Genomic DNA, 12,867 nt, shown 5'->3' on the forward strand with positions numbered 1-12,867 from the left:
AAATTGTATAAGGCATTCTCAATTTTACTCCAGATTCCTGTCAACTTGGATTTCTCCTTTGTACAATATTCACATAAAATGTATAAAGACATTTATTATAAAAGCAACAGTGGAAAGCAAATACAAGATTAATATTTAGAGCAGAACAAGCATAGAAAACGACAGGCATGTAAAATCACATTAGAAGTTATATCTCACTTTGAAATGTCAATTTAGTTTTACTCAACAAAGTTCCAACATTGTATCAAATGATACAATTTCACAATTATATCATAATCAATTAATTAAATATAGTCTAGTTTTAATTAAATATAGTTTAGTGAGTCATTCCATTCAGATAGACTCACTAAAAAAGGAACATGAAAAACTTACTATCATATGTAAACATGTACAAATTGGCTTGCAAGAAACAGCAATAAATGTCATGTACATTAGATTAATGAGATCCCTTTTTAACATACATTTGGAACAAGCAACATAGGTGACAGTTACATAATATTGAATGCATTTTAATCCAGGCTTGCACTTCAATCAATAAAATGACTGAGGTGCAGCGTATTTAAGACATTACATATTTAAGACACGAACATTATGAGATCCATACTTACAGAGAAACATGGGCTCTATTTTAGGATTTAATTGTGTTCAGAGTGGTATGGGGCCAAATACTAACACATGGGACGTAGAAGAACTGTTAGAATGTCAATGTTGGAATCTCACCTGGGAGTTGTTAGTATGTGATCCACACCAACACATACATCTGATCCTTCCAAACATTTAATGCAATTCCAGACAGCTCATCTTGATGGATAGTGTGGGACCATCCACCTCTACTAGCTTAAGGATATGTAGCACCACCATGTGGTCGTAAGCTGCTAGTTCAGCAGCCGACAGCAAAGCCCTCCTGTGTATCTTGTCCTAGTGATTTCATACATGAGACCAACAGGCACATCTTGATCCTCGAAACATCAATAAAGTGCAGTTGTGATTAATATTGAGAATTCTTATTGTTAAATATTGATCTTATTGCACCCCATCTCTTTTATTTCACACTAACAACTAGATTGGCTTTTACAAAAGTGTGCACGATTTGGATTTCTTCCCATCGGCATTGTCAAATTCAGCCGATGACTCTTTCCTGTTTGGGTCATTCAGTTCATCAAACAGTTTGCTGTCCAGCATCTCCTGTTGCCAGGGAATAGACACAGCCCCTGTGCTGAACTCTCTGAAGAATTTCTCATCTTTGGATTCAAACTCAATGCCCTTGACTTGGGAGAAGTCCCTGATGGTTGTGCTGTCCTTGGCGTAGACCACGTTGGGCTTGGGCACCCAGGGGGGGTCGATCAGCCCTGCTTCCAGACGGGGGAAGTTGATGGACTTGAAGAACTCGTGCTGCCGTGGGTCGTCACCTCTGAATGACAAGGAAACACACTGTGTATAAGTCCATGTCGTCGTTGCGGAAATATATTCAGACTGGGTATGACAAAGGACAGAGTTAGACTATTGATATTGGTAGAGCTATTTGGGAAGTACAAGCACAGCCCGTGACTTTGTATGAGGCCCACATCAAGAGAACGGAGGTGAAAATAACTCCTCCTCTCCTCATAGTTTGTTTGTCTTCCCTCAGGGAAACAGAAGAGAAGAACACCAAGAGACTCGAAATATGTGTATTAGAACTCACACTCTCAAAGAATTCAGGCAGGAGACTCGCAGAAGCGATGAAAATGAATGTTTTTGAGATGCAATAATTACTACATGCCTAAACTAATACCTAATTCTTCAGATGGAAATTGAGATTTAGTTTGAGTAGATCTAGGATGTTCTGGGAAGATGCAGTTGTATGCTATGTATGCAACATGTTACAACTGGATTCTATTCCACTGTATTCTGTTTAATAGACAAAAAATGGTATACAATAACTGTCTGAAACTGGGTCTCACCTGCACCCAAGACGCTCTTCAACTTTTTTCTTGATTAAGAGATGGATGATGTTTTTGGTTGGGGGGTCAAAGTGTTTGTGGTTGTACTTGCACTGGTCCTCCAGAGTGCGGCGAGCCACCTCCTCCATTTGCACCTTCTCCTTGTAGTCCTTGAAGGGCAGGCGGGCAGCCACCATCTCATAGATACTGCAGCCCAGCGCCCACCAGTCCACAGAGGTGCGGTAGGACTCCTGCTTTAGAATCTCTGGAGCCATATAGCCACTGGTGCCAGCCTACAAAGAGAGAGGAAGTGAGAGAGAGACAGAGAGAGAGTGAGCAAAGAGACAGACATACACAAGATGTTGACTTCTGAACGCTACTAGGTTTGTATTCCTTGTCAGCCAGTGAGGACATGACCTCATGAAGATAGAGGTTATGCCCCCCATGGCTGGAGCACTCTCCCTTGAGTAAAGGCCTACTGTGACTCAGCTCCCTTCAGCAGACAGATCCCAGATGCAGCTGAGTAATGCTACGATTAGCAAGATGAAGCTAACTCAATCCAGGTCCAATCCCCTACCTGACAATGCAGCAATGAGATTAATTGGGGTCTAAAGTTTTACTTTACTTGACGTTGAGTCTTAGTGGAATAGACATCTCATCTTGTTAAAAGCAAGCTCTTTGAAAGGAGGTAAACTTCCTCCAGAATGCAATACTACAAAAGTACCAACCAAGATGTTCTACTTTCACACATTGTTCATGGCACATGATTTACTTTTGGTGCACAGTGGATGCCAGTCATGACCCTGGTGGTCACAATCCCACATCGGGATGCCATCAGGCCCTAACAGGGTCTTACCTTCTGGCAGATGGTCTTCTTTCCAGGCAGCTCTACAGCCAGACCCAGGTCAGACAGACGACACTGTCCAAAGCTGTCCAGAAGCACATTCTCCGGTTTCATGTCTCTGTACACTATGTGCATGGCATGCAGGTGCATGATGCCCGTGGTGATCTGTGCCGTGTAGTAGATGACTCGTTCCATGTGGAGGCCCTTCTCACCCATGTTATAGATGTGGTACTTGAGGTCTCCTCCAGTCATCAGATTCATGACCAAGCACAGGTGAGTGTCTGTCTCGTAAGCGTAGGCCAGGTTGACGATGAACGAGCTGTTGACCTTCTCCAGGATCTGCTTCTCCAGCAGGGCCATGCCTTCTCCGTTCTTCTTTTTCAAGCGCTTCTTGTTCAGCTTCTTGCAGGCGTACATCTGGCCTGTGTTTTTAACCTGCACTGCACACACCTGGATGGAACAGAGAGAGAGGGCGAACCAATGCATAGCACATCATGGTTAGCACACATCATGGTGTTGACAAACGTATGGTTTTGCAAATGTCTCTAAGGAGATATACATATGTTTATCAGGAGCTTCAATAAAATGATGTGCTAATTAATATTATTTACTTGTGTTATTAACAAAGTGGCATTAAAAGGAAACCAGCCTTTTAATACTATCTAGTAAACAAATGTACTTTATAACTGATTAGGATTATTATTTGGGGACGTACCTCACCAAAGCCTCCCTTCCCTAGGGTCCTGAACTCATAGAAATACCTTTCTGTGATTTTCTGTTTTTCATACTCCTTCCATTGTAAGAACTTTTCAAAAAAGGGACTGGTCTGGTACTCTGTGAAGGGCTTGGCCTTCAGGAAGTCCCGTGTGGCATCTCTCACCTTATCCACCATGACTTCCTCAAAGTCCTTGTCTGAAACAGCCTTACACTTCTCGGCCACATCCCTGGTCAGATAGGAAAGGAAGCTTTTGGAGTCAGCCTTACAGAACTTGTTGATGATGTTCTGACGGTTCTTGTCTTTGGCTCCCCCCACTGCCAGTTCCCAGTCCTGAAGCTCGTCCAGAAACTCTGCTGCTGCCACATACTCGGGCTTGGAGGCTAGGAGAAACTGACGGAAGAATGTCTTACCCAATGGTTGTTTCTCACAGAGCGACTCAAAGTCCTTCTCTATTGACTTGCGGATGGCACTGCTCTGCTCTAGCTTGGGCAGTGACAGGCTGCGCCTTCTCTTTTTCATCTCCTTGTCATCCCCTTCCTGGGCCTTCAGGTAGGCTGTGTTGGCCACCAGGTTGTCCAGCCCCCCCATGTCGCACATGCTGGCGGTGTGGTATATGGGCTAGTCCTTGCACAGTGTGACTGAGTATGGGCTGGGGATGCTGCCTGTGTCCACTTCTCTACAGTCCCAGGAGAGACTGAAACAGCTTACACCTGCTCCTCCACAGAAGACACTCTCCACCACTCACCTAATAGCATGTCGAATTAAAAAGAAAAACTCACAAGGGATTTTCTCTTAGGTAAGTGTATTTGTGTGCTTATTCATGGACACTGCTCACGGAAAGGAACTTACTTGGACTCTGACTTAAGAAGCTTTGGGCCATCTATATTTAGGACGCCGCCATGTGTCAGTTTAGGTGGACACAGTGAAGTTAGCAGGTAACCAGCACCAGCGCCATTAAAGGGAACGAAGGGCTCCAAGTAACAACATTGAGGTTGAGGGGGCCAATCAAGGAATGAAATATAAACAGTTTTTCTTGATGTGCTTGAACAAATGTGTCTTTCTCCATGATTATTTATTGATTAAGTGATTTAACTGTCCCTGATTTATCCCTGTCCCGTTTTCATATTGTTTCCTACAAATGCTTGTGATTAATGATAATGTGCCTTAAAGCAAACCATTCTTAAGTTGCTAACCATTGTTCTTGCCAATCTCACAAGTTAAGCTGTTGCAATCAATCTAATACACAGTAATCTCTGGTTCATGAGGAGTCCAGCATGTGTGTCAAGTCCTAGTCAGGAGACTAAGAATGGATTATCCTTGCTGTGGTGAGCAGACAGACAGATTGTGGGGAATGGGCATTCTAGCATGCGTCTGTGTTAAGAGCAAACGTTGCACTCATCACCATGGCTTACTGTGTGTATGTTCCGTATACGGTTTGCATGGTGACACTCAATTCAGTGTCAGTGTGCAAATGTCAAAAGAACAAATGTCATTAGAACTCTGGTCCAAACCAGAACCAGCAGTTAATCATAGATAGGTATCACTCTTAGCTTTCTAACACTTAACCCTTGTGTTGTCTTCGGGTCATTCTGACCCATCAGTCATTGTGACCCACCGTCGTATTGCGACAAATTTACCTCATACAAAAACAAAGTGAAGCATTTTCTTTTAACTGTCGGGCTGTCTCAGACCCCCCACATTGGAATGGTTAAAAAATATATATATATATATTTGTTTTTGTATTGGGTAAAATTGGGTAAACACAATGATGGTTCGTTATGAACCTTTGGGTCATGTGACCCGAAGGCAGCACGAGGGTTAATAAGAGATTCATCTAGAATATGTATCAATTTTAGAATGAAGAGCAATCATAGAACCTTTGCTTTCCTTAACATAGTATACCACAAATAAAAAACAGCAAGGTCATACTCTCGTTGCAAATGCAGTTTTAGTCACAAGTGGCCTGCTTGCTGCCCTGCTAATATGACACTGAAGGCTGTGGTTTCCTCTCAGTGGTGATGCCAGGGTTGGCTGCTGGTCAAGAAATAAGTGTTAAGTATGACTGCGCATGTGCAGTTCGAGGCGGGTAGTTTTGTATAATTGAACAATGGCAGTGATGCATGAGAGGAAGTAAAGTGATACATTTGATACTCAACGTTGTCGTCTGTTTGAGTTAACAATAAGGACTATTTTTTTCAAGTAGTAGTAGTACATGTGCATGTGGCCTGGGATTGAAACTCTAAACACAATGAAACAGACCCAACTAAACACAAATCAGGGTCAACTAATCAAGTTTACTCCCTTCTCCGAAGGCCCGCCAGCCTGCACCACGCAGCCTCTACAACTCATCTGGAAAGCAGCTGCCGCCTTCTCTGCTGAGGTTGCTTCACTGGCTGGCGCACACCTTCAGGACATCCTTAAGCCCTACTCTGACTTTGCTCGGCGACGTGGTTGAGACATCTTGTGCCTGTGCTCCAGTTCTCTCACCCTGGGCTGCTTCCCTGTCCTCCCCAGTGGTGGGATGAACCGCCTGCTCAACTTCACCTTTCCATCACTGCCCCATCTTCTGATGAGGTCTGAAGACACATCCACTCAACATGGCACCTGGACTTATCTCTTGATATAAAGACACCTTACCCAGCACTTATCTTTACTTTTAATATCAGTGGAATGGACCTTTTTGTTTTGTATGTATTTGCGACGTTCTTGTCTGTGAATGTCTCTGGGTGATTATACAGTATTGAGATGCAGGGTCTTGTAAAATAGATAATTCCTTGGCAATAACCACTAAAATACAGTTAGAAATACAGTTACTTTACAAACTATTTGGATGTCGCTTTTGGATAAAAGCACCTTAACTTTTAACTTTTGTAAAGCCAAGCTCTCCAATCCAGGCTTTACTTTACAAACTTAACCCATCATTATTTTTCTTTCACAAATGTGAGGAACCCAGGGGAGCAAACAAGGGAACTTAGGGTGGCCAGATCCAGAAGTTCTTGTAAAGGCTGTCAAAATAATACTAAATTCCTTTTTAATTTGATTACACATTTTTATTTACAAAGCACAAAAAACAATGACAACACAAAATCTATCTAGCTAACCCAGGAAAATACATAGCCTACTGCTGCCATCCCCCACAGACCTGTTTTCTTTCCCAGTTCAACATCCCACAATTCCATTTGGAGGGCATTGTAGATTTGACCAGATTATAACCCATCACACTTGCATGTGGTACAGGAAGCTGAACATCAGTGTAGTCCACCATGTCCTCAGACAGACACAGCAAGTAGAAGATTTAGGAGTTGTTCATTTGCCAATTCTCTGTACAACCCAGTCCTGCTGGCACAGTGGGCAGCGATTGTTCTGTTTCACCCACAGTGACATGCAGCAATTGTGAAAAGAGTGGTTGCACTCTCCCCAAACCACTGTAATGACAAACAGACAAGGAAACAATGAGAATTACACCTTGCAAAAAGTATTCAACCGTAAATTAAATTAAAGTACATCTCATCTTCACCGTTCACCTTTCTGACAGTAACTGTCAGTGACAAGGTAAGTAGCTGATTCAGTTATACCTACATGTAAAGATTGGATATTTACAAAAATCGAATTGACATGACGAAAGAGGCTTACCAACACAGTCCTCTTGTTTGTTTTCAGCTTGACACCGCAGGCACGCATCTGTGGGTAAAGAAAAATGTCAGTACGTTTGTGGTAGACATTGGATGGGTTGTGAGGACAAGTCGCTAATCTCTCCATAGTACAGTACTACTACTGTAGGGCTATACTTTGCAACTACTAGCTTGGCAGACTGAATGTAATACCAATTAGCTAGAAGATATGCTAGTGAATTAACTAACCTTGCAACAGCACGTTAGCTACGACACTGAAATGTAAAGTCATTATGTGTAAATAAAGCTAGACAAGCTAGCACTTGCTATCTAAAACGTCAGTCACACTGATTGAGCCAAGCTATGTAACCCCAAGCTTAAAACGGAGTCGCGTCAGCCGCTAGCGTAGCGCTAGAGCTAGCTAGATACTAGCTAGTAGTACTAGTCGAACTTACCCATTACTTGGACTCTACAGATGGCACATGTATCGCATTCAACATCCCAGCTCCACATTGCTACAGCATTCCATTTCTTCAGAGAAAACATCTTGTCGCCACCCGATTTCGACACGGTTGAAGTGTTGTGAGAGTGGACTAAACCCGACTCGTCACCCTCATCCATCTCTGCAATGAAAACACGAATCAAAATGGACGAGCTAGCATGATGCTAATTTTTAATACTACTGATTAGCCACAGGGGGCGCCCATTTCGTTAGTCTTGCTAAAATGTTTCAAATGTGCCATCAAAACAAACCGTCATAGCGGTGCCGTTTGGTGGCGCTAGAGTTCAACAATTGTGGTGGTGGCAGGGATTTTAATCGCCTTCACAACAATTCTTGGATTGTAGGCCTACTGTCAAGTAAAACAGCACTCTGACGTTTCTGACTTGAGTCCATGACTTTGCATACATTTTCAATGTGTAAAGCGTGTGTAGGAAGCCTGGAGCTCAAACAATCCTCAGGCCCGGGAGGGATGATACTCAGCATGAAACTGCATGGGTAGCATTCAACCATGGTCCGGTAAACGCAGTAGTACCCTTTTTTGAGTTCTAGCCCACTAGGCTACTTCTCATTGACAAGCAGTAACATGAGCATGAGCAATATGTTCTTTTTAACAGCACTGAAAGCACGTCGTTCTAAATCAGGCTATGTCAAATCATTTAATCTCAGTGAGTGATGAACAAATGAAGAGGCAGCGTGAACGCCCTACAGCAGCTGTTCAAATACGTGTTAAATCTCTACCTCTTTTTAAACGGAATGAAAAAATAATAAACGTGGTAGGTCTAACCTAAATCACAAGGAAGTACCTCACACCAACAGTGGATAGCCTATATGCTTCATGTTTAGGGCTGGGGTGGAGTGATGAAACCCCCCTGCCCCGTCTCCTGTTTGGGAGTCTTCAAAGAGGCTAAGGCAGTGATCATCCGTGATCCCGCTGTTTCCTGGAGATGTACAGTGAAATTTGATTTAGAGAAATGTTTTTTTGCAGGCCTTGGCATACATTTCCTATGTAGCTTTCACACTCAATTTACAGACAAACCTGTTCCCATGCTGATGTGCATAATTGTTACTTTGCATTGCTTCCCATTTGGCAAGACTACCTGACTTTGCTGCACCACCAAGATCTCTGAGTCCAGGGACATGAAAGATCTATGAGTCCAGGGACATGAAAGAGCCAAGGTCTCCGCCTTGCCCAGAGAGGAAGCATCCCATCTCTCCCACCTCTCGCTAACTCCCCTCTCTCACTAAACATCTGTCTCTCATCTATTCTTCCTTCACTGTAGGATGCTCCAGATTTGCGGCCGTGCCTAGCAGAGATAGCTGAGGTGGAGGTCAGAGAGATGGCCCAATAGTTCCAGCGGATTGTAAAGTCACTGTGGTGAAGACATGGAAGTCTTACCATCAATGAGAAAGCTTACTTTAAAAGTGAACCAGTATTCCCAGACATGTTGTCCGTGTCACGTTAAAAGTAAATCAAGTCAGGATTTGTGACATAAAAAGCAGAGTAAAATTAATGTTTCCTATTTCAGTCTGTGTGTCCAGGACAGCATTATGTGTATGTGTTTATATACTTAATAAGCATAAGCTTAATTAGCCCCCGTAATAGCTATGGCTTTAGACAAATGTTGAAAGAAATCTCATGCAGAGAAGTTCCAGTCATATTACAAACACATTGTCTATACTTCTTTCGTACTAGCACACATACACAAATAAGTTGTGGCTCTAATCTATGACTAAGTTGGCCAGAATGCACTGCTACGGGCTCTTGAGAAACTCTTCAGGACACGTAATGTAACATAACAAATCTGACTACAAAGAATGTGAATATGATCTGGGTCCCCAGGGGCTCCCATTACTGTGAAAGCATCTGTTTTCAGGATGTCTTAGGAAGAAGTCTATGCTGTCTATTTTGTGTGTAGCTGTTGCTTGTAAAGCTTTTGAGGAAATGGGTCTCCATCTTCAGCTGCACACAGAGAGCAGATACAAACTTAAAGTTTCCAAACAGATCACAGACCACACACATACGCGCAGACACACAAACACACAAACACACAAACACTTGTATGGTCAGTTCTCTCCAATTTATGGTGTACAGTATATTTATGATGTCTCTGAGAGTAGGATACTAAATTCAGAGAAAGGAGGGACTGGAATTTGCTATTTGACTTGGTGGTTTACTGACCACCAGAAAAAAGAATGTCACAAACCTGTTTGAAATGATGATATACAAGAACAAATAACATATCAAGATACCTTTTATTTAACATAGAGAATCATGACATTTTATTATGCTGCAATCTATCACTATCACCAGATAGATACAAACCTTTTATCTTTCAGTGTATCTAATTTCATTGCTTATCATCCTGGACTCTTACAATGTGGTGAGTAAATCACGGCTCGCAGTTTCAGCAAAGGAAAATATGACTTTGGCACTCTTCTCAAGTGTCCAAAATGTCTGACCAATATGATTTGCACCTCCACTGAACTGAAAGAAGGGGTGATGTTTTTGACACGAGGGGCCTAACTTATAAAACCAGACATATATCTTCTACAGTAGTAGTATAGGTATAATAGCACAATCTTATGAATGCAACAAAAGTAACAAGTAAAAAGTCAAAGAATTCTTAATCAGCTGATCCAAAGAGGACAAATTGAAAGGTGTTGTTACACACCATTAATGCCCACAAATAGCCACAAAACACTAATTTACACCTAGTCGTTGGTCAAGAAAGCACAATTGACCTTGTGCAAGGCACTCTGAATTCCCACATACAGCCTATGGAAATATTCTGACCCCGTATTGTGTGCCATTGGCATATTTAAAATAGATGCAAAATGTTTCCATCAATGTACATACCCCCCACATCACCAAATTATTTACTGAAAACATGTTACATTTTTGTTGATGGTGTATTATACATTTAACTGCCAATTTACATTTCAAATGAATGTATATAAACTGTTTGCAAATATAAGTCATTTATATAATGATATTATATACTGTATATGTTTACCCTTTGCTACTCCAAACTGAGCTTCTTTACAATATAAATATGCTGCTAAATATTTGACAGATATTGCACATATAAAATTATGCATAATTATATATATATTACTTATATATGAAGTACTTCATGAGTTACATTGTCTATTTCACAATACTTAACAGTAAGAAGAACACTGTCATGTAACGTGTAACCCAAATATCTGTGAAGAAAACTTGCTCCAGAGTACATTTAACCTCAGATTGAGGTTTCACCTTTCACAAATACACAGCCCAAACAACATTGGAGTGACTTCGGCACAAGTCTCGGAATGTCCTTGTGGTTCATTCAAAGTCTGAACTTGAATCTCATATAAAACTTGTTTCAGGTTGAATATGACAGTTAATGGACATTTCCCATCCAATCTGACAGAATTTGAGGATCTGTGAGAAAGAATGGGAAAAACTGTCCAGATGTAGGTGGAAGGCTGCAAAGTAGCCTACTGAACAAATATCATTTATATTTTTCCTTTTCAATGCATTTGCTTTCACATAAAAACATGTATAAAACGTGTTCTCAATTTGGGGTCATGGGATAGTGTAGAATTTCTATAAGAGTTTCTATAAGAAGTGGCCTTTTTCACATACCTTAATTTTCAAAAGAATGTATGTATAAATGTGTACACTTTTCTGGGTTAAATTAAGTGCACAGAAATAGATCACATATTAACTGAATCATTTAGTGTAGCAGAGAGATGTCTATGTCAAACATTGAAAAGGTTATTGCATGTATCAATAATTTGGTGCTAGCTTGGGGTGTGGGTCAAACATTGAAAAGTTATTGTAGTTTTTAAGATTAAACACAATTTGGATGAGGTGTTTGATGTTTTTAAATGTCAACCGTTGAAAAGGTTACAAAAGTAAACACATTTTCCTGATTATAATGGCTCTTTTGTCTCCATCCTAACTCGATCATCCACTGTTTGGGTTTCTGAATGTCAAATGAATGTATTTTAAACATTAATCCAATTTAACCGACTTTAACCTGCCCAGTTAAAGGTTTCTGTAAACATTTTTTTTTTTTAACTGTATGGTGAAATTGTTTGTCAGCACAAATACTGCTCTTCTGCGAAGCCAGAACAAATACAAATCCACCAAATGTAAACCTGAGTCAGAAAGACAGAAACAGACAGAAATCCTGGTAAAATCCTGCTTTCATCTGCAATGAAATGGCTCCCTATGACTCATAATAAAGGAAAGATTTGAAATAATGATATTAGACATCTCAGAGAAGTTGCATTAAAGTTAATATTTAACTAACTCAAAAAATACAACTTTTCCAAGCTTTTAATTGTATAACTTTTTCACGGTTGTGTATACTAATGTATGACATTCCCTCAAACATAGTTCTAACACATAAGAGGGTACATCTGTATTTGTGACTTGCATGGACCCAACCTACCTAAGAGAACTCCTCTGGTGGTCTTCTGCAAATAACAGTGATCTACAGCAAGACAAAAAGGCTGCCCTACCGGTTCTTGGCCCATCCATCCTGGTCCCCCCTCGCTAATCACTCCGCAACCACTTTTCTAGTTTATCAGGATTTATAGGTCTACAACACAGCATAATACATGTGCTTTCACAAACCACAGAATACAGCCATAGAGAACCAATGGCTGAATCTGCCTGTCTATCCTTAGGATCCCCTGCGTCTTAAATGATTGCATAGCACTGTATAAATACTGACAAAGCTAGAAATAGACATTTTATAAGCCAAGCTGTTTCTTTTAAAGTCAGAAAGTATGATTTAGTTTGACAGTTGTTATATTTTTCTTAATTTAATGTAATGTGTAAGTGTATGAGGCCAAGAACTCCATGTGTTGTTGTTTACAGTACATACAGACTCAGGACCATGTCGAGCTGTTTTCTTGTGTATGAAGGGATATATTGTTTCATTGGGATGCTCCAGGCAAAAGTTTGAAGGGTTTGGCAGTGGGATCTATCTGATGTACTGCCATTGTTTTTGGCTGTTGAGACCTCATTAGCTTCACTTATACGGTCTGAATTCCTAAATGACAATACATATATGGAATAACTCGGGTACACTCCGAAATGTGTGGTGTCTAAGGGAGTGTGTTGTCAGGACCACCGCTTCAACCATGGCTCTGGGTTATAGAGGTAAAAACGTTCTTTCACTTCTACTTTGATGTGTCACTAATACAAAACTCCATCAATTAAAAACTGTCATGACAGCCATGTGATAAGGGAACAAATACAAACTGACAGGCTT

General features: G+C 41.0%; 2 protein-coding genes across 2 annotated transcripts; both read right to left on the bottom strand.

Moving 5' to 3' along the window:
* Positions 1–1,038: 1,038 nt before the first annotated feature.
* On the bottom strand, positions 1,039–4,084 carry grk7b (G protein-coupled receptor kinase 7b). Its single transcript, XM_067246175.1, has 4 exons — positions 3,479–4,084; positions 2,776–3,213; positions 1,941–2,212; positions 1,039–1,411 (listed from the first exon to the last, which is right to left on the bottom strand). Exons 1-4 carry the CDS (start codon positions 4,076–4,078, stop codon positions 1,072–1,074), a joined length of 1,650 nt encoding a protein of 549 aa, XP_067102276.1. The 5' UTR covers positions 4,079–4,084; the 3' UTR covers positions 1,039–1,071.
* Positions 4,085–6,509: 2,425 nt separating this feature from the next.
* rnf7 (ring finger protein 7) lies at positions 6,510–7,716 on the bottom strand. The gene is made up of 3 exons (XM_067246602.1): positions 7,548–7,716; positions 7,115–7,162; positions 6,510–6,906 (listed from the first exon to the last, which is right to left on the bottom strand). The coding sequence occupies exons 1-3, from the start codon at positions 7,711–7,713 to the stop codon at positions 6,788–6,790; spliced, it is 333 nt and encodes a 110-aa protein (XP_067102703.1). The 5' UTR covers positions 7,714–7,716; the 3' UTR covers positions 6,510–6,787.
* Between the last annotated feature and the right edge of the window lie 5,151 nt (positions 7,717–12,867).

Source organism: Osmerus mordax, chromosome 11 (genome assembly GCF_038355195.1).
Source record: "Osmerus mordax isolate fOsmMor3 chromosome 11, fOsmMor3.pri, whole genome shotgun sequence".
NCBI classification, from domain to species: Eukaryota; Metazoa; Chordata; class Actinopteri; order Osmeriformes; family Osmeridae; genus Osmerus; species Osmerus mordax.